Source organism: Mangifera indica, chromosome 2 (genome assembly GCF_011075055.1).
Source record: "Mangifera indica cultivar Alphonso chromosome 2, CATAS_Mindica_2.1, whole genome shotgun sequence".
NCBI lineage: Eukaryota > Viridiplantae > Streptophyta > Magnoliopsida > Sapindales > Anacardiaceae > Mangifera > Mangifera indica.
Genome location: NC_058138.1, coordinates 18,155,773 through 18,176,694, shown reverse-complemented (window position 1 = coordinate 18,176,694; position 20,922 = coordinate 18,155,773). Strand labels below are relative to the sequence as shown.

The window sequence follows — 20,922 nt, the reverse complement described above, 5'->3', positions numbered from 1 at the left end:
TTAAAAATAATCATCTGATTTGGATGTCCATTACAAAAATAATAATAGGTTTTTTACTTATTATTTATAATAATATTAGTATAGAAGACGGCAGGCACACGCCAAGAGCTAAAAGGAACTCTCGTTACTTTGAATAAAAAGAGTGCAACAATGAGAAAAATGCAGTCCAAGTCCAAGAAGAGTGGAGACAGCTTCTATAACCATTCTCTTCCTCTTTCAAACTGCTCTCAGCCTATCAAGTTCGATTGAGAGCCAAACGAAAATGAGATTCTCAATCTTGAAAAAAGCTCTAGGGAGCCGAAACAGAAATAATATACCATCACTATTTAACTCCACTCGTCCACTCTCACTACTCTTCTCGCAATCCCAACGGTACGCCTTCTGAGCTTCTTTTTAATTTTTTTTCTCAAACTTCATTGATTTCTCGCTCAATTATTATAAACAGGCCTTCATTTGGTATTGCATTCGATATCGATGGTGTCGTTCTGTTGGGCAGTTCACCTATCGGTGGCTCTCCCTCAGCTCTCAAAAGACTCTACCAAGAATCTGGTACTGACTGACCCGGACAGGCATTTAAATTTTCTGGAAATAAAACAAATTATAAGGCTGAACCTTCTTTCTTCTTCCCGCTTTTTGTTTTCATATTCTGGGCAGGCGATTTGAAGATCCCATATATTTTCTTGACTAATGGTAAGTCGTTTAGTTTCTTTTTCGATTCTTCTGTCTTGGGATTCTGCTGATGATTAAAATTCTGTTGATTGTGCATAATTTTTGGCGTTGATTTACATTTTGGTTGTTGAAGTACTATATAATGGATTTTAATAAGTACATTAGCAATGATTCTGGATCTAAACAGGAGGTGGTTTTCGTGAATCTAAAAGAGCGTCTGAGTTGAGTAAACTTCTGGGTGTGAATGTTCTGCCTTCACAGGTTCTGCTACTTTTTAATATATTCTGCTTGCTCTTTTCCATAATAGTTCATAGCTCATTTGCATTGATCAGCTCTGTAAATTGTGATTCCAATGCAGGTTGTACAAGGCCATTCACCTTTTAAACAGTTGGTCAATAGGTATGCATTTATACCGAGTATGATTTATGGCTAATAAACAAGTTTCAAGGACTTTACATTTAGGATGACATTGAGGAACCCTGAAATATTTATTAGATTTAAATATATGTTATGTGTTGCAGCATTGTTTGTATGACTAGATAGAGAATATAGTAGCATCCAGAAAGGAATCAATTTGTTTTCAAAGTAGAGGCTGGTATAGCAGATTCTTCCATCAGGCACCTAGATCTCTTTTGAAGCAAAGATCATATGGCCGTTGATTTTATTCATCCTATAAACTGTTTTATGAAATAAACTTAAGTTGTATCTCTAAGCTCATTCAATGGTATATGTAAAATATCAAACCTAAGGGTTTGGTTGAGTGGTTAAGAACATTTTTTCTAGAGGTCAGACATTCATTCCCTGGGAGCATTTGACTTGGTAATAATTATGTCCCACTAGTAATCGGTTATCATGGTTGTAAGGTCTACCCATGCTGCAAGTCTTATCGGTTTAAAACTCAGTGCGATGGAAAGGTCAAGGGACTTCTGAGTATCCGAAATATGAAAACCCTAATATATTGATTTTGTCCACATTTAGTTGGTCTAGTTATTCCAATTTTAACATTTCCAGTGGATGATGACAATTGAAAGATAAAATAATTGAATAGTTAAATTCCTGATAAATAATTTTACAAGCCAGTGAAAACATGTGCATATGCTTGCTAGAGTTGAAGTTAGTAAACAAGTTAAAATAAATGGTAAATATAATTAGAATCATGTTCATCTCTATGTTGGAATATATATTTTTGGATCTCAGTATTTCTATCTCTATGTTGATAACATATTTTTGTACCACAGATATGAGAATGGCTTGATTGTTGCTATTGGTAAAGGTGAACCTTCTGCTGTGATGACTGAATATGGATTTAAGTAAGCTTTTGTGACTAGTCTGATTTCTTGGATTATCCACTCCCTTTGCTAATATTCGCCAAAAGCCTTCAAGAATATTATAGCCTGAGATTTTGCTCCTACTTATGTGTGTATTGATTTTATCTGCAGAAACGTTCTTTCAATAGATGAGTATGCATCCTACTTTGACAACATTGATCCACTGGTACAATATAAGAAATGGACAATTGATCATGCTAATGAAAATACAACAATTAAAGAGAATACAAAAATCTACTCTCAGAGAGTTCAGGCAGCATTTATTGTTAGCGATTCTGTTGACTGGAGCAGGGACATTCAGGTTGCCTAATGTCTTTCTTATCTTATTTGCATTAACTAAGAGAACTTTTTATTAAGATTCAATCTATAGCTGGTATGAGATGCAAAGCTGTGGCTTGGTATACCCTAGAAGACTGTTAAAAATTTATCATATGGGCCTTTCCTTTGGTGCTAATGCTGCTATATCAATGCCAAAAAGTGTGACAATGCTCTATTCCAATGGACCATGAGTAATGAGAGAAGTTTCTTTAGAATGATACAGGTGGTGTCAAGAGGCCTGAACTATCCAACCTCTAAATCTTTCCTGCCTGTAGATCTTACTGCTTCTGAGAAGGATATAATAGTTGCTGAACTGGATTGTAGTTATGGTTGTTTAGCTTGTTTTAGTGCTTAGTTCTATGATGTCCAGGACTATATATTGGAGGTTTGAGAGGCCTTTAATCTTGTTAATTTCTAGTGGTTTTTAAGCTTGCTCTTTTTCCAATTTATTTATTTTTTAAATCTTCTATATACTGGCTTCTTTTTTTGGTTGAATTATCTAATGTTGAAATTTGATGCTTTGGCTCTGAATTAATGGTGATAAATGTCTCTGTTAGGTTCTTTGCGACATTTTAAGAAGTGGAGGCCTTCCTGGAAGGGAAACTGGATACCAACCTGATTTATACTTTGCAAATGATGATCTTGAATACCAGGTTAGTTATGATGTTGACTCTAGAGGTTGATATTTGTTACTTGTGTTCTTGCTGCAAAATCAGTTGTAAAACTAGTTATGTACTGACAAGCTTCCACTAAAGATAGGCTAATTTTCCTACTGAACGTCTGGGTATGGGTGCTTTCAGAATTGCTTTAGAATCCATCTTCAACAGGTAAGACAACACCACTCTTTGATGCTATGCTCTTATTTCAATTTATTCAGTGAATTGCTACTGTTCTCTTGGGGGCCCCCTAAGGATGGGCAATAACTCAATGAATGCAATTTGCTCAAATTAGTTTTAGGGAACCTTTTGCATTTTAACTGGAACATTTTTTTGCTGAGATGGGATGAATGGACATAAAATGTTGAAATTTGTAATCCATATATCATACCTTTGTTGACCTGGCATAGAATATCTAAATTTTCAATATCATATGATGACATGAATAACGCTACTAGCAAAATATGCAGAATCCACCCTAATGCTCTGGAATATACTTCTTTTGGCAAGCCAAATGCTTTAGTATTCCAGAATGCTGAAACTGTGCTGAAGCAGCTAGTGTCATCCCTTCATCCTAATGCTCATGATGTGAACCAAGCAAATCCTGGAAGTCATCATTTCAAAACACTATATATGGTAGGAGATAATCCTTCAGTGGACATCAAAGGTGCACACCAGGTTTGTCTCACTTGGATTATAAATATAGATTCATATTTTTGTGTTAGTGATATGAACAACTTATTTCGTTTCAGATATTTGACTTGATTACCATATTTTGTTTTACATTTCAGGCTGGACGACCCTGGTTTTCAATTTTGACGAGGACAGGTGTTTTCAAGGGAAAGAAAAACCATGCCATGTTTCCGGCAGATCTGGTGAGCAGTTGATGAGTTCCCTATGAGTGTCAGTACAAATGTACATTCTTTGTTATATGTCTCAATATAAACAACATCAAAGCAAGGCAATAAGCACACAGTGACAGCCCGTCTTTTCTTTTTGTTTTGCTTTCTCCTTTTCATATACGTTTTCCTATCATTGTCAAATTCCTGGGCTATAATTGGGTAACAAAGATGCCTGCAACTGCAATGCACTCTACCTTTACTGTTACCCTGGCTTCTCAATGACTAGGAGAAACCTGATATATACCTGAGTGGGTGGAAAGTGTAGTTTCAATAATTTGGTGTTGAGTTCCTTTTTAACTGCATTCATGTTTGAGGTTGCATAAGTCAAATGCTTTATGCCATATTTTGCAGGTTGTTGATACTGTGGAAGAGGCTGTGGACTACATATTGAGAAGGGAGTTCACCAAGTAAAGTTTATGTGCCCATATTCGACCAATATTTTTTTGCCTCGTTGTTTCAGACTTTATACTATTATTTATGATTAAAGCCAAAGGGCGTTGAATCATGTACAAGTCAATTCGGTTTTATAACATCATTTCCTTGAAGAATTATGAAGTTTAACCTATAGTTTATTTTACATTCAAAGACAGTAACGATATAGCTACATTGTTGAATAAGAGATCCTTGTTATTAACTTGGGTTTCATTCTTTTGACACAGCATCTTGAATTCTATAACTAAAGTGTACATGTTGTGCCCATCACGGTTGCTGAACCAACCAAATGACTGGTTAAGTAGCTCGATCTATCCTCAGTTTTTACTTATACATATTGCATCAGTTAAGTCTAAGACTTGAATTTCATTTCTTTCTAAACTTCCAAGTCGTCTAATAAACTTACATACACACCCCTAGTTTACACTTACGTCCCCAAAACTAGCGAGCGAAGACTTTTACCTACGTGTGAGACGAGCCACGTGTCCTTTTTAAGATCGTTTTAATATTCGATCTTGAACCCTCAATTCCTAGCTTTTGATTTTGTCCATGTCACCTTTTCATCAACGGTTAAGCAATCTTCCACATTTTCGGACCTGCGGGCCTCGTATCTTACGTGGCCTCCTTAAGCGCTCCACACCTCCATTTATTACACGTCAGCACAATAATACCTTCGCTCTCTAAAAACTTTTGTAGCTTTGCTCCACCATTTTTCTGACAGTCAAGCTTTTTCTGCAATTAGCACCATTTAAAAAAAAAAAAGTAAAAAAAAAAAAAAAATCTTTGATTTAAAGTTAACAATATTCACCATGTGAAGCTGATGAAGACTTGCTAGTATTCTCTGTAGGTTTCGTTTCATATTTCTTTCTTTATGATGAAAAAATAATGTTCATTTATTATTATTATTATAATAGTTTTTTTTTTTTGATTTACTGTCGTTTTAAATTTAATGCACTACTTGGAAGCTGAGGAAGGTCAAGAAAAAGGAACAATTTTGAGGAGATGGATGTTGGTTTAGTTGAGTTGAGTTTATTATTATTTTTTGAATTTCTTATTTTTGTTTCATCTGTTTTCTGATTAGGAAAAACAGTTCTCTATTAACATTTAACTTTTTGAGATTCTTCTCTGTATTATAATACAACATATTAGATTGTTGTTTGCTAGTTGATGGGCTTATTATAGGTTGTTTCTTAATTTCCCCTGTTTTGCTCCTCCGTATAGGGGAGTAATGTATCAGAATTTAAGCTGTGCTCGAGTAAATAATTGTATGTATGATGTGATTTCACTTGCAGACTATGTTTGTAGATTTTTTTTTTTCTTTTTTACTTGAGAATTTGTACATGAAAGTTTTTTGCTTTTGGTTTGTATCTGAATTTCTTTCACTGTTATCATAAGTTGATAATCCTGTAGCATTAGTGATGCATATCCAGTTCCCTCTCCAAATTTGGGTTACAAGCAAGCCACAAGCCTCCTAATGAGCCAAGGATCCATGAAAGTTGGAGTTCAAGCCTTAAACAAGCCCAATCTCTCTTTTGGAAATAGCCTTCTTGAATAAGTTCAAGACTCAAGTGAATAAGCCACTTCCTTGGCCCACAGAAGTTGAAATAAAGCCTCTAAATTTAGTTACTCTTGAGCCAAGTGGGAATTAGTTGCCAAAGTTAGGGGATATAGTCCATAGATTTAAGGGAAAAGACAATCACTTTTGTCTCCATGCAAATTAATAAGGAATGACTCGATTAAGGAGTGAATGACTTAGATTAATTTGAGAAATTTTTTTTAGTTCATCTAAATGATTTTTTTTTGTTGAAATTATGCTAGCATTGCCTCCAAGCCCATTCTATATAAAGACTAGACATTCCAATGTAAAGGACTTTTGGAAACTTTGTCATTTTTAGTGCAAAAACTTGAAACTTTTATTCTTTTCAATTCCTTTATCTATTCTCTTGTATTTAAGGAGTGGTGGTGAATGTCTAAGATTGGTGGATTTATCTTTTATGCCTTGGTTATGCTTATGTTCCAATTTGGTGCTATTTTAGTATGTATATTGTTTTCCTTGTTTTGATAAAGAGTTACATAGAAAATTACAAAATTGCCACTGCCGTTTTCTTCCATTTTTGATTGCCTTGCCTTGATCAATATTTCTATAACATTTGATGATATGATAATTTAATGTGTTATAAATACTTGTATATGAAGCTTTGCTGCATTGGAATTGTATTTTGGGTCTAATTTGAAGAATTTGTAGAATAGTGCAATTTGGAGTGAACAGTATTTTCTAGCTCATCCTTTTTGGATTTCTTGCTCATGCATGGTGTTATGCATCAATTAGAAATATGTATATAATTTGGTGTCTATATATAAAATGTGAGTGGATTTAAGATGATATTGTCATTTTTTGTAGACTTAAGATGAGTTTTGCAATTTCTCTTGTGGTGTCTTCTTACTAGACATTTTTTGGAGTGAGATTGTGCTGATTATTTGTGTTTGTAGAGCTTAATTTAAGGAATGTAAAGTATTATAATAGATGAAAGAGCGTATCTCATAGGTGCATTGTCTTCTGCTAATTTATGGTGTTAGGATAAAAGGGCTGGTGACCTAATCAGCCATGTGTTGTGAGCAAAAAGAAGTCAGGAATGGAGTGGCTGGTGAAGGCCATGGCCTGGGATCATGCAAAGAAGATGAGCTGAGAGTCGATGGTGTAGCTACAGACACAAATAATAGACCTGTAGGGACAATTAAGGTCCCTAATGGGTTCCAGATATCACAACAACATGCTCCTCAACGTTCTGTGATTTGTTGGGAGAGGTTCTTGCCTATTAGGTCGTTGAAGGTTCTTCTAGTGGAAAATGATGATTCAACTCGCCATGTTGTCAGTGCTTTGCTACGGAATTGCAGTTATGAAGGTTAGTACTCTGTCTTTCCATTAGATATAGATTTTATTTTCACATAATTTTTGTTCAAGGTTGTTTTATTTTGATCCTGTGTACCCAAATGAATTGGCTGGTTGTCATAAATTATACATCGACTGATACAATGTTAAAAAATGCATCCTTCAAATCTTGCTTAGACTTTAGGATTTAAATATTTTCAGTTGTTACTTAATACTGCCTTTTCATTTTCTGGTGGTTCTTTTGTAACTTAATAGTATTACGGAACCAGTTTTTCCTTCTGTGCTGTTTTTCAGGTCCGATATCATAGCAGAACAACGGCCTCATGTCAGGGGACAATTTGTTCAACAAACACTGTATGATACCGACTACCAAGTTGCACATGGTTAATAATAGTTCATATCAGCTAGGTCCTTATTGTTTTATTGTTTTAGGTTTGATGCGAAGGAGGTAAAAGATTGTTCGAGCAACATCCTTACCTCAAAAGAAATTCCAGAGGTAACCTTATATGACACAAGCATTGATGCGGGCCTCTAAATCTACCCCATATCCCTGATAGTGCATGTCAATTTGTGTACATTAGATAACATTAACTATTCATGTAGGGAAAGTTTTTGTCACAGTATTTGCTAGATAAGATTTTAGGTACAGTTTAAGAAATTCAATTTGAAACCTTTGTGAAGATATTTTATATTTTAAGTTATTTTTATAAACCTTTCAAGATCAACAACTTGTAGGAGAAGGGAGAAGAGATCACCCCTTGAATTGTACAATCTCTATGCAATAAATGTGTTCCTTGCTGTGGAAGAAATTATTTTTTCTATTTTCTGCCAAAGAATTTGCAGCTTTCTGTTTTTCGCTAGACATCATTTAATTGTGTTGTTGATGGTGTCAATATCAGTGTGGGATAACAACCCATTGAATACCCGATTATTCATTTCAGTGTGCCGAAATATAGGCTATTTCGAGTTCTTCTGAAGCATGGTTTTTCTTTTCATGGGCCTCACTATCTAATGAACTTTCTCGACAAGGGCTTCATTTTTTTCTTCAAAAGAATGCATAGGTGGACCCTTGCCACTAGAATGTTTTTAAGGAAATAATACTAGAGAAAAAAAAAAGGAAGGAAAAGTCAGATTATGGTTAACAGTATTGTCAACTTTATTAAAGACATCACAAAAATGACAATTTTTAAATAAACAAAACGTTAACTCAAAAAAATCTGAACATATATGATATGAATTCACGGCCTACATCATAAACTTTTGAATGGAATTCGGTGGCACTAAAATGTACAAAAAGAATCATCATAGGGAAACTAAATGTCTTCTCTAATTGACTCTGTTGTATATGAAATTATGAATTGTAGCTTTCCTTATGTTGTTACATGGTAGTGAAAATATATGAAAGACAGTAAGTATCTCTAGTGAAAGCAAGTAAAAGGGGCAAGGCAGCTTTTGATTTCTGCGAGTACTTGTTTTGATATTTCATTCAAATCATGTTGCAATGGAGCAAGCCTTGCTGTTTTACACATATGAATAAGACAACCCATGTGGCCCCTATTTCAACCCTTGATAATTCTGATGAGTTCCATCCCCAGCAGTTTTCTTTTATTTTTTATGTTAAAATCAAAAGAAATCATAACATCACACTACTTTCTGTCTTGTCTTGTCTTATGATTCTGAAGCAACTTCTTCACCTACTCTCACTCAATTTCTACAACCCAGTCTAGTGAAAATGCCCATTCGCCGCTTGAAAAGAGTTGCTTGAAGAGGATGAAAGGGGTTTATTATAGGATGAAATAAGTTAGAATCTTGACTATATTTGAAAATTAAATTTTTTATTTATCTGATATAATGATTATAAAATCAACTCTTATATCTAAAGTTTGACTTGTTCGATCCCAATGAACAATGCAGCTAAGGAAGAGTTCATAGAAAAAAAATCCCACTTTGGCCTCCTGTTTCAACTGAGAACAATGTGCATTTAAAGAAAGTCAACTCTCAAACAGGAAAATTTGCTGTTAGTAGTTACAAATTTAAGATTACCTTTTTGAAGATTTGTTGTGGTTGTGGTGAGTCAACTACTGTGCCGCGTATGAGCCATCAGCCAACCCAATTAAAACAGATGAAGAAGACAGTTCATAATGAGCTAAAGGGCATTAGGGTTTATTGCAAGGTCCTTTCACCAGTAGTTGGAAGCCACTGTCCAACTCCTTTTTCTTGTTTTTGCCATTTGGGCATTTTCTCTAGTGAGTTTTGTTTAATTGATTCTGGACTTTTTGTGATTTGTGGAGGAGAAACAAAACATGCACTTGACTCAAATTAGTAATAAACACGCAGCACAACCATTTATCCAATGAATAATATTATACGTATCTAATTTTTGATATACAAATTATTATATAATTTAATATTATTTTATTTTTAATTTAAAATTATTTAATTACTTAATGATATATACATAAAATATATATCTATTTATGTATATAAAACATGTATATATAATTTTATTGTTACCGAATAATTATGTGTCCATCAATATGGAACCTTGAGTGGGCTTCCTCAATATACTAAGTTAATATTAACATGGATTTATTAGACATATATATATTTTTAGGATAATAACAATTTTGAGAAGAAGAAGCTTGTTTAAATTGGTGAACAAGCGACCACGTTGGAATTCGCTCTTCCGTTGCTCCCTTCTCCTCCTGAGCTTGATGCCACCATAATTGACAGTGAAAGTTTATTTTTCTTTTTCATATTTTTTTTAATTTTAAAAAATAAAGTATTTTAGGTCCAAACTTGCTTAGGAAAATACAATTCACTATTAGGCAGAGAATATTCTGTCCTGAGCCGTAATGTTACTAAAAACTTCCCGAGGACTAAATTATTTCGGCCAAACTTGAGGGACGGTATTGTCAAGCCCATGAGTCACCATCCATCTTGGACAGAAAAGTCATTAATTGCGCAGTTTAAATTAACTTAATCTTGATTAAGATCGAAAAATGATCCAAATCAGAGGACACGTGCATACTTTCATTTGGTCTTATCAAGATATAACACGTCTCTGAGCTGATCATCATCGTTATCTTTTAATTTTAATCTCTTGAAAACTTAAAAAAAAAAAAAATGCCGCCCATCACTCATCTCTGCTAATATATTTGCAAAGTGTCTCATTCACTATCACAAACAAACAACTTTATATTAAAAATAAAATCTCATTTAATTCAAGATATAAATCCTTGTGAAATTGTAAATAAAAAGCATACCAAACCCACATATTAAAAAGTTACTTATAATTTTTAATAGAGTTAATCCATTTTATGGGAAGCATTTTAAATTATTGATTTTTCATATATATATATATATATATATATATATATGTGTGTGTGTGTGTGTGTGTGTGTGTATGTATGTATGTATATATGTATGTATGTATGTATGTATGTATGATTAGTGAAGGAAATACTAAGGTATAAATTAAGCTTGAATTTTTCTTTGCTTGTTGGGAAGTGAATGATGGGCATTTGAAGCAAACTCGAAGCTAATGATAGACATGTTGATTCATTTGCAATAATTGGCATGAAAAGTAAAAATTTAGTTGGCTTTTTTATGTTTAGGTGAAAAGGCAATGCAGGGCATGTCAATAAAAGGAAATTATAAATGTACCCAAATAATGTTTAATAATTCATTAGAAAATTATTTACTTTATTAGGTTGAATGATGAAATGAGAATCTCGATGATTTAATTGTACTTTTAATTAAAAAAATTATTGATTTGATTAAATAGGTAACAAAATTGGTAAAATTATAAATTTTTTTCTTTTAAAATTGAGTTTAAATCTTTGTCATATTTATAAAATCTTGATTTATTTAATATAATAATTATAAATTTAGTTATTATATATTAAATTTATCTATATCTAATTAATATGAATAAAATCTTCCATTAGAAGAAAAAGTTTTGAATCTTAACTAACAGTGGTCTTAAAAAAAAAGCATTGATTTTTCATTTTGCCATTGAGAGAATAATGCTGTTTTATTTTATTACAATATAAAAAGCTTTGAATCCCAGCGAGCCCGTCTAGCTCAGTCGGTAGAGCGCAAGGCTCTTAACCTTGTGGTCGTGGGTTCGAGCCCCACGGTGGGCGATGGCTGTTTTCTTTCAAACTTTTTTGTGTTTCTGAACCTAAAAATACAATAATAAAAAGAACCCAAACGATACTGATAAAAATCATAAATTAGGCGGTCAAAATTCAACGCCTTAATTTACTTCAGAGCGGCGATCAGCTGCTTTTTTAATCACCCGAGAACTAACAAGTGTCATCATTATATTGGATCACCTTTATTATCTCATTAAGGTGGAGGAGTTGCGCGCGTGGATCACCGTTCGAGAACTTAAATGTGAAAACGCGTAGGGTCAGTTATTGGGTCCCACTTCAAACGTAAGCATCGATATGGGTCCCGCTGGAAATATAACTTTCACCGCGTTGACCTTCTCGCAGAAAATCGACGGTGGTAAATGCTGTCTGTTAGCTGCATACGTCACCGGCGGGTAATACACGACAAAGAGAAGAAATAAATTGCAATAGCTTCTAGAAAAAGGACAAAGAAATTTTGCAGCACCAACTACCCCACCAAGCACTGTTAACCAATGATTACTCGCCACGTATTTAGAACAGTTGTGATTATCACACGAAGGCAAAACTTAATCGGAGTAAACTACCCTTAAATCTCTGTTGGCAGGTTGTAATTGGTTGAAGCTTCCACTTTGTAGCTGCGTAAATACCTTATAACTGTTAGATTACGTGGAAACATTTCCATAAAACCTGAACCAGTTTCTTAAAGCGAATCGTAAGAATATTACCCACAAAAATTTAAGGGAGAGAAAATTGCCCAAAATAGTGTATATGTTCAGCCAGCAATCTTTGTCTCTCTCTCTCTCTCTCTCCCCCCGTTTTTATTTTCCTGATTTTACTTGCTTTTTTGGCTTGTTGGCCTGGTTTCTGAAGTGGGTTGTGTTTCCTTTTCGCATTTAGCTGCAAAAAAGGTTGCAAATTTTCAGTTTCTGCCGTGAAGAGAAGAAAAATAAGAGAGAACTTTTGTTGTATTATGGGTTGTTTTCGTTGCGGTGGGAAATCAATCAAGGATGATAATATCACTGTCAACGATAACAAGAAGAATTCTAAACAAGGTGATCAAAGGCAAACCACTTCAGGTATGAAGCCGCTTCATTCCTTTTTTTTTTATAAAAAAGTTTTGGTTTTGAAATAAATGAAACGCATTGTGTTTCTTTGATCATGATGGTTTTGGTTCTTTCTCTTTCTCTTTCAAATAAACTTCGTGTGGGGTTGTTTTATGAGCATTGTGTTTGATATTGAATTTGATTTGGTCAAGGAAATATTGATTTTTGAAATTAGTTTTTATTTCCAATCTTCTGGCGCTGAGCTTTTTTTTTTTTTTTTATGATCATGAAATGGTATTTTTTTCCCTTTAAAAAATTATGATAAGATAGTTTCATTAATATGAACTTTATTACATCCTAAGCATTGATCAGGAAAAAATTGTTTAATTTTGTTATCAAATGTATACATTTTAATCTACTTTTTCTTTTGGTTGTTTTTGCTAGTTTGCATGAGATGGGGAAAATCCAATACATGATCCAAAATCTGTGCTAAGCGTTTTGACCTTGTCCTTGTTTGTTCTTTATCTGCTATCAATGATTTTTTTTTTTTTTGGCTTGAACTCAACAGATAACTTTTCTCGGTGTCTTTTTCTTTGTTGTCTCTCATGTAGTTCGTTGTGTTTTTTCTGTGTATGTATTATAGATACATCAAGAGTTGCTTCAAACGATCCTGTAAAGAAAGAGGAGATTTCAAGGGATGACCAATTGTCTATAGATGTAAAGAACTTAAATTTGAAAGATGATACAAACTGTGGCAAGAGGGCAGAAACATTTACATTTGATGAACTTTCGGCTGCAACTAGTAATTTTAGGTCAGATTGTTTTTTGGGTGAAGGAGGTTTTGGCAAAGTTTACAAGGGGCACTTGGATAAAATCAACCAGGTTGGTTAAATTCGCTTGATTCTTGACATTATTGGAAAATGAACTATATGTGTTGTTTGTAGTCTAACTTAGGAAAACTACAACACTCAATAGAACTGCAACAGGTGTAGAAAAGTATTGTACTTTTAAATGTTGGATTTTTTGTTTAGGTGTTGTTATTTTGTTTTAGGTTGTCGCTATCAAGCAACTTGATCGAAGTGGAGGGCAAGGGATAAGGGAATTTGTTGTTGAGGTATTGACATTAAGCTTAGCAGACCACCCAAATCTTGTAAAATTGATTGGCTTTTGTGCTGAAGGTGATCAGAGACTATTAGTTTATGAGTACATGCCCTTAGGCTCTTTGGAAAAACATTTATTGGGTATGTAATTTCTTCAACCAATATTTAGTTACTGTTCCAACAATAGCTCATAGCACAGTGTCATTTTTTTTTTTTGGTGCTAGTTTTATCAATTATATTATGCGCTTCTTTAATCACATTTGTTCATCAATTTCTTTTTTTTAACAGATATTGGATCCGATAGAAAACCACTTGATTGGAATACAAGGATGAAAATAGCAGCTGGTGCAGCAAGGGGCTTGGAATATTTGCACAACAAAATGAAGCCCCCAGTTATATACCGTGATCTGAAATGTTCTAACATATTGCTTGGTGAGGGGTATCACCCCAAGTTATCCGATTTTGGCTTAGCTAAAGTGGGTCCTAGTGGGGATAAGACACATGTATCCACTAGGGTTATGGGCACGTATGGGTATTGTGCACCAGATTATGCAATGACTGGTCAGCTGACATTTAAATCGGATATTTACAGCTTTGGCGTTGTCCTTTTGGAGCTCATCACTGGTCGGAGAGCAATTGATCAAACAAAAGATAGAAAGGAGCTAAATCTGGTTGCATGGGTAAGATGATTATAGTTTCACTGTTTCTAGTTTATATCTGCATATCTGTTTGAATTAATTCTGAGGTTCTAGTTGTCCTTGATAAATTTCATGTGTTATGAATTAGTAATTACAGAAAATATTTTGAACTGTTTTCTGTGTGCATTGCTTATTTTCAAAATAATTTTCTCTTATTTAAGCTTATCAATAAACATTGGCCATATGGTTTGCAACACAGGCAAGATATTTAGAACTTTTATCATAATTTTGTAGAGTTCACTATCTGTTGATGCAAACACAACAAGGATCAAGGCGTAATAAGGCGTGTACAAGTGTCAGTTTAAGTTCTTTCTTCTTATTAAATGAATATGTGCAAATCCAATACATAATAAATTTTCCTTGTAGAAAAACTAATTTAATATGGGATATATGGTATTGACAAGTGAACTTTTGCCTATATATTCCAAGTTCGCTTCTATTAGGGTTTTTCCTTTTCAAATCTTTGATGAGGAAGTTAGCTTCCATTTGCAGTTGACCACCTCTGGTTTTGTTCCAGTGTTTAGAAGATGTGATTTGCTCTTCTACCATGTTCCTACAGCCGCTTGCAGCCTGTCAAATCTCCTGCCATAGTAGGCAACACTCTCTGATGTACTTTCTGTCTGCAGTATATTGCATTGTCTTCACTGGTTTATTTTACCCCATCATTTTATGTTTGATCACAATACTTTTTTGAATTGTAATTGTTATAGAAGTGGATTTCTTAATCTTGTTGGAACCAGCTTACTCTTGAGTTACTTTTCTCTATGATTCTAATTGTTAACAACTGAGGAAGGCATTGACATCTAGCCATGTAGAATTTATAAATATAAGTAGCCTGTGTGGTTTGTCTAGTAATTCATATTTTTAATAATCTGTTTTATGTGCAGGCTCGACCCATGTTCAAAGACCGGAAGAACTTTTCCAAAATGGTTGATCCATTGCTTGAAGGTCAGTATCCTGTGAGAGGTTTGTACCAAGCTCTTGCCATTGCTGCTATGTGCGTTCAGGAGCAGCCTAACATGCGGCCTGACATAGCTGATGTTGTAATGGCTCTGAATTATCTCGCATCCCAGCTATATGATCCCCAAAACCCTCCAGCCAGAAGTGGCCGAAGGAACCCGCCTTGTCTTGGTCAAGAAATCAGGGAAAATGCTGATCCAAAAAAAGATGGCAATGAGTCTCCCAGCAGCAACTAGGCCAGAAGAAAGCCAAAATCAGGAATAAAATGCTCTATACCTTTCTTTACTGTTTTTATAGAGGCAGTATGGCCTTGTCGCAAATTTTGTTCTATCAGAAGATAAGAGGTGTTACTCGCATACAGGAGATTTGTCATTCTCTCTTCCATCTCTGTTGTACATGTGAGCTATCTGAGGTTCTTATTCTAGAGATGCCTCTCTGCAGAACCATTTTGCCATAAATGGTAGTTTAGCACTATTCACTGTATTCGTTATTCCAGAGGTGCCTCTCTGCTGAAACATTTTCCCATAAATGATAGTTTAGCTTTACTATTCACAGAATTGGTTCTCTTCTCTAGATCATTTCAAAGCTTTATATTAGTCGTATAATATTCATGTTTTCTCAAATTTCCCTAGCATAATATCCTTCAATATGAGTGTTTTAGTGGGAAACTTACCTTGAAAATACAGCCAATGCATCTTGAAGTCCATATAGGCTACAATTTGCGTTATTGTGACTTACGAAGTCTCTTTCGGAACTGCAAAGTCTTACAATTTCTCCATTTTAGAAACTTCACTCTCAAATTTTCGTTCTGCAGAAAAATATTATAGCCGTGTAGGGTAGAATGTTGTTGCAGAAACCTGTAAATTATTTCTCTGAATGCTTAATTAAAGTAATAATTATTTCTATTTGTTAGGCAGTTAGGCTAATTGTGAAAACGAAGCATTGATTACAAGCTCGTGCAGAGGCAGCATTTCTAAAAAGCCTCCATTGAATTTCATCTCAGCAAAATTTCAAATATAGCAGATTATTTCTCAAATACGTCCATCGTCTATTTCCAGGAAAAATTCTTCTATTCTTATTCCATAAATCACTGGATTAAACATAGGAAACAGAGATGTCAAATGGTAAAAATTATTTAAAAAAAAAAAAACCCCATATAACGGCCAAAGTAAACGTGCGTATCAGTCTGCTGCACTAACTTCCCCGCTTAAAGTCGTTAATTGGCCTAACTATTGAAGGAAGCCCAACTGCGAAACCTCAAAAAACTGTTACTTTTCTGAGAAGAAGCACAGATGGAATGAATAATAATGAATCACGATGAGCCTTTTTATAGGGTACAAGTCTAACCATAGAATTAGATTCCCTAATAGGAAAAATAATTCTTCTAATGATAGTAGGACTGGAGAAAAAATTGGAATCCTTGATCAAATTGAAATATGAAACCTATTGCCTAAATTGGAATCTGTAATTTAATAGGAATAGCAAGCCTAATTGACTTTAACTTCTATGTCATTCCCTCCCACTTGAGAGGAACTCGACCTTGAGTTACTTTGAACGTTTTGATACAATGATTACTCTATTAAATGAAAAAGATAGATATCCACAATATTAAATATTTTAGAAATATTTATCGTGTCTGACAAATATTTCTTAGGTTGCAACTTATTGTATGTTCCAGTTGAAAAACTTTCCTTTCGCATGAGCAACATTACCTTATCTCCGATTGTGTATACTAGTTTTCTACTATGTAAATCATCTACTTTCTTGTACTTAGCATTCGCTTGCTGTAACTTTTGCTGCACTTCATCTTGTACATCGTGCCAGTGTTTGGCCATATTTTCCATTGCTTCATTCAATCCAAGAACTTCAGAAGTTTGATATGGGCTCAAGCGTATGGGTGCACCTCTTTTCAAAAGCTGCAATAATGTTAGTGCACCTCTGTTCTTGGGAACCATGCCTTTCTACTTGATATTCTGTTACGGACCTGGCTACAATTAATTAATACTTGTTTATTTTTCAGGAATTCTTCTGTTTGAGATGTTATATGGATACACAGCATTTAGAGGAAAGACAAGACAAAAAACATTTGCAAATATTCTTCACAAGGATCTTAAATTTCCAGTAAGTACACCGGTAAGATATTTTATCGTCAAATGTTTCTTTCAGTCATCTAATACACCTTATGAAAACTGGCATGCAATACTTTCATGTTGTTGGTGTCATGAAGCAGAAGTAAAACAATGTTCATTAAAACTGCATTCAGAGAAATGTGAGCATAAACTAGCTGTGTAAGCCACTTAAAAACACATGTTTTCCATTAAAATTCTCGGCTTGCCGCCTTTGTCAGGAACTCCTTGTTGGTTTCCACTATGCTTTATATATATGACCCTGCTCAAGACTTGTCTTCATTAGCAATTTTTAGTAGTATGTGATTATCATTTGCACTTGTGCTATTTGTTAACTGTTTAGTGGCACTGAAGAAAACGTTTAGTGGCCAAAATTATAATAACAGCTGCCTGGTATAGACTGGTTCACGTTTTGTCTTGATGCAGGTAAGTCTCCATCCAAAGTAGCTGATGTACAGGCTGTTGCACAGAGATCCCAAAAACAGATTAGCTTCACGTGAAGGAGCAAATGAAATTAAGAAGCACCCTTTTTTCAAGGGTGTGAACTGGGCACTAGTTCGCTGTATGGTAACATCACCAACTCCTCCTAAACGTACAAGTAGAAATAGATATCAGAAATTTGCTTTTTGAATTAGCTTCAGTAAGGCAATCAATTTGAAACTTAAAATTATTTAAACTCACTTTCAGAACCCGCCTGAACTTGATGCTCCAATCTTTGCAACTGATGTCGAGAAAGAAGATAAAGTTGTGGATCCTGAACTTCAAGATCTTCAAGTGAACGTTTTCTGAGAGGTCTGGTGGAAAAGTTGAGACATCTGGTAGAATACAGAGGGCGGCTATAAGAGCTCCCCAACTTGCCAGCAATAGCATTTTTATTGATTTTGCCTGTTTATCTCTCAGAGCAATATTATCTATAGTATAAATGATAAGAATTCGTTATGATCATAATGTGTGAGCACAATTTAGTCAGCCCTCAATTGAGCTAGGATTTCTTGCAAACATCACAAGCAAGTCATTTTCAGGCCAGGGGATCTTATATGGATACACTTTCACAAAGAGCGTATTCCAACAGGAAGATTTTGGAAGTTGGCATCCAAAGCTGATGGTTCGCTCAAAGTGTTAGCTTACATCAATGACAATGCTTATAAGATTGTGCTAACCGACATGAATGGTGATTATGGGGCTGATTCAAATTTGAGGATGAGTCTTTTTTCTAGTAGGGGAGGATGATGTAGGAATTGTGGAAGAGACATTCCAAGTTAGGAACAGACTTTCTAGTAGTCTCTAGGAGTTGTTCCAGAGGTTGTTCTAGGTACATCAATTTGGGCAGAATGATGAACAAGCAAGCAAAACGAGACCGTTCCATTCTAAACAAGCAACGCCAAATAGGACAACCATGAATTGAACCTAAAACAAGCGTTCTGTTGCTGGAATGATTGTTCCATTGTGGTCACTCGATTATTCAGTCACCTCTCTTTATTGTTTTGGGCATCGATCACCTTACATTGATAGAAGAAAAACTTGGTTTTAAATTCTATCATTTCCCCTCCTATCAATTGTTCCTTGGTTTGTACAATCGAACTTTAGTCATTCAATACAAGATGGGAATCTTACAAATTACCCGACAATCATTGATGTTAGCCTCAGCCTTTTGATCAAATGACAACTTACTTTATTTGCTTTTCCTTTTTTTCAATAGTTTCTTATTGATAGTGACAATTATTTCTATTCCTTTGCCAAATTAATATTCTTACCTACGTTTCTACAATTTGGCAAACATTTGTTTTCATGTGACAGGGATAGTAAAGGTTACCCCTAGACTGGTAGTTTAAATGAGAGATGTCCAAACATTAAAGTATAAGTTTGAAAGAACAATATTATGTGTATCTATTTTAGGTACATAAGTAGATACACATTTATATGTATCATTATATAATTGAATGTTATTTTATCTTTAATATAAAATCATATAATAACATATATTAAATATATATTCAAAGTGAATACACATAATTTTATTAAAGTCAATGATATATAAATATTAACTCTTAACTTATCTGGTGCAAAAATTATGGAGTCAGACATTAGACTTAAAATTTTATTTATTTGATATAATTAGTTCTACCATAAAGAGATAATCTGATTTAAATAAAATTTCATTAAAACAAAAAAAACCTATAATAAAGGTTCTAGATGGAAACCCAAACAATACCAGTCCAGCAATTGTGTATCTTTTTCCCTGAAGTAAATCTATCAATTTGGTAAGCTAAGAATGGTACCAGTTTTCGGTGAGAATTAACTAAATGGGGCCTAAATAATCAAAGAACTCAATAAAGTTGTGGCCGCAGGTATCTTCTACCTCAACTCCTTTGCCAGCAACATGCTCACCCACCGGGGCCTAAACTTCGTGATGCTTTTTGTCCTTACTGCCTCTGCACCTTTCAAGTACTGCGCCTGAAACCAAACCACTACATTTTGCATCACCTGTACTAGTTCAATCAAATTCATCCACTTACAAATTGCCATAAAATAATAAACACAGAGAGAGATTTTATAAAAAAAAATGTTCAAATGACGTAACATATTTCTGTTCCACCTAAAAGTTTTTCAATAAAACATCTTGCAGATGCCCATTCCCTTCATTCCCAACTTTTTCTTTTCCTTTTTTCACTTTTTAACCATGCACCGTAGCCCATCATTTCTCAAAAAAAATTTGAATAAAATGAATACCTTCCAAGTTTCCTCCAAATGACCAAAACCTCGTAAAATTCCAGATGCCACAGAGGAATTTCAAAGCGTTATACTATAAAAGCGAAAACAGTTGCCTGAGGTAAAGGACACAGGTTAGCTGCCCCATAAAATAAAAGATAAAGCGATGACACCGACAAAAGTAGGAAACAAACAAGAACTTGAACCAATCAAAAGGTGCACTAGAGCAAGAGATGGCTTTAGGAGCATAGCCAGCAAACTTATTAACAACGTATAAACTCAATGCTCCATCAAATTCCTAGCTAACATGGTGCTGATAGAATTCTATTGTGTTCCACCTGTAACAATTGTGACACTAACTATGCAAAACTAGAAACTTGTGAAATCAAAGAAACCCAATTCAGTAATCAAAACACATATTAACCTCAATACACATGGTTTTATTGATATAATTATACCAGAACCAAGCTAGCTTTGCTGGAAATTAGCTGCCTTTGAGTCCCACATTTAAGCTAGGGAAAGAGGAAAAGGTCGTTTAATGGAATCAATCCCAATCTTAAAGCAGATGAAAGCCTGTCTTTCGGTAATTAAATTCATTTGAAAAAGACTTGCTTAATATTTAAAAGAAAACACTTAAACAACAAAAATAAAAAAAACTAAGTTGTTAGGCAATCATGGTTTTGATTCTGTAATAACAGCTTCAACATTATAATCCCATCTTTATTTTAAATTATATCTGATAAAAATATGAAATTTGATTGAGTTATAAATACAAGTATAATGTGAAACCTGTGAGTGAAGAAGAAAGAGGGGAGCACGTGCAAGCAATTATCACTGTCTAAGTTCTTTGAAAAAGAAAATAGGAGCAGTTTTTTTTTTTTTATAGGCTACTGTAAAATTTTCTTTTCTCACAGTAAGGAATCATAGTGACCACTTCATTTGACTGCTTTAC

At 34.3% G+C, this 20,922-nt stretch overlaps 3 protein-coding genes and 1 non-coding gene across 4 annotated transcripts; all 4 read left to right on the top strand.

The window, feature by feature from the left end:
• The first annotated feature begins 121 nt into the window (after nucleotides 1-121).
• On the top strand, nucleotides 122-4,518 carry LOC123209687 (uncharacterized protein YKR070W-like). The gene is made up of 12 exons (XM_044627817.1): nucleotides 122-372; nucleotides 446-549; nucleotides 655-690; nucleotides 857-930; nucleotides 1,028-1,068; nucleotides 1,908-1,979; nucleotides 2,109-2,298; nucleotides 2,873-2,968; nucleotides 3,075-3,142; nucleotides 3,442-3,649; nucleotides 3,763-3,846; nucleotides 4,225-4,518. Exons 1-12 carry the CDS (start codon nucleotides 263-265, stop codon nucleotides 4,282-4,284), a joined length of 1,143 nt encoding a protein of 380 aa, XP_044483752.1. The 5' UTR covers nucleotides 122-262; the 3' UTR covers nucleotides 4,285-4,518.
• Nucleotides 4,519-6,636: 2,118 nt separating this feature from the next.
• LOC123209686 (two-component response regulator-like APRR3) lies at nucleotides 6,637-7,975 on the top strand. Its single transcript, XM_044627815.1, has 3 exons — nucleotides 6,637-7,208; nucleotides 7,490-7,549; nucleotides 7,628-7,975. Exons 1-2 carry the CDS (start codon nucleotides 6,911-6,913, stop codon nucleotides 7,501-7,503), a joined length of 312 nt encoding a protein of 103 aa, XP_044483750.1. The 5' UTR covers nucleotides 6,637-6,910; the 3' UTR covers nucleotides 7,504-7,549; nucleotides 7,628-7,975.
• A 3,295-nt stretch (nucleotides 7,976-11,270) lies between these two features.
• Nucleotides 11,271-11,343, top strand: TRNAK-CUU. The gene has a single exon. It is a non-coding gene; the product is annotated as a tRNA-Lys (tRNA).
• Nucleotides 11,344-12,044: 701 nt separating this feature from the next.
• Nucleotides 12,045-15,692, top strand: LOC123209685 (probable serine/threonine-protein kinase PBL5). Its single transcript, XM_044627814.1, has 5 exons — nucleotides 12,045-12,410; nucleotides 13,021-13,259; nucleotides 13,429-13,618; nucleotides 13,766-14,157; nucleotides 15,063-15,692. Exons 1-5 carry the CDS (start codon nucleotides 12,305-12,307, stop codon nucleotides 15,369-15,371), a joined length of 1,236 nt encoding a protein of 411 aa, XP_044483749.1. The 5' UTR covers nucleotides 12,045-12,304; the 3' UTR covers nucleotides 15,372-15,692.
• Nucleotides 15,693-20,922: the final 5,230 nt, after the last annotated feature.

Bases quoted from the DNA above. Each gene is read 5' to 3' on its own strand.
- LOC123209687 (XM_044627817.1), top strand. From the start codon at position 263: ATGAGATTCTCAATCTTGAAAAAAGCTCTAGGGAGCCGAAACAGAAAT. The intron at 1,980-2,108 runs GTAAGCTTTTGT...TTTTATCTGCAG, and splicing joins ATGACTGAATATGGATTTAA to AAACGTTCTTTCAATAGATG. The intron at 3,143-3,441 runs GTAAGACAACAC...CAAAATATGCAG, and splicing joins TTAGAATCCATCTTCAACAG to AATCCACCCTAATGCTCTGG.
- LOC123209686 (XM_044627815.1), top strand. From the start codon at position 6,911: ATGTGTTGTGAGCAAAAAGAAGTCAGGAATGGAGTGGCTGGTGAAGGC.
- LOC123209685 (XM_044627814.1), top strand. From the start codon at position 12,305: ATGGGTTGTTTTCGTTGCGGTGGGAAATCAATCAAGGATGATAATATC. The intron at 12,411-13,020 runs GTATGAAGCCGC...TATGTATTATAG, and splicing joins TCAAAGGCAAACCACTTCAG to ATACATCAAGAGTTGCTTCA. The intron at 13,619-13,765 runs GTATGTAATTTC...TTTTTTTAACAG, and splicing joins TTTGGAAAAACATTTATTGG to ATATTGGATCCGATAGAAAA.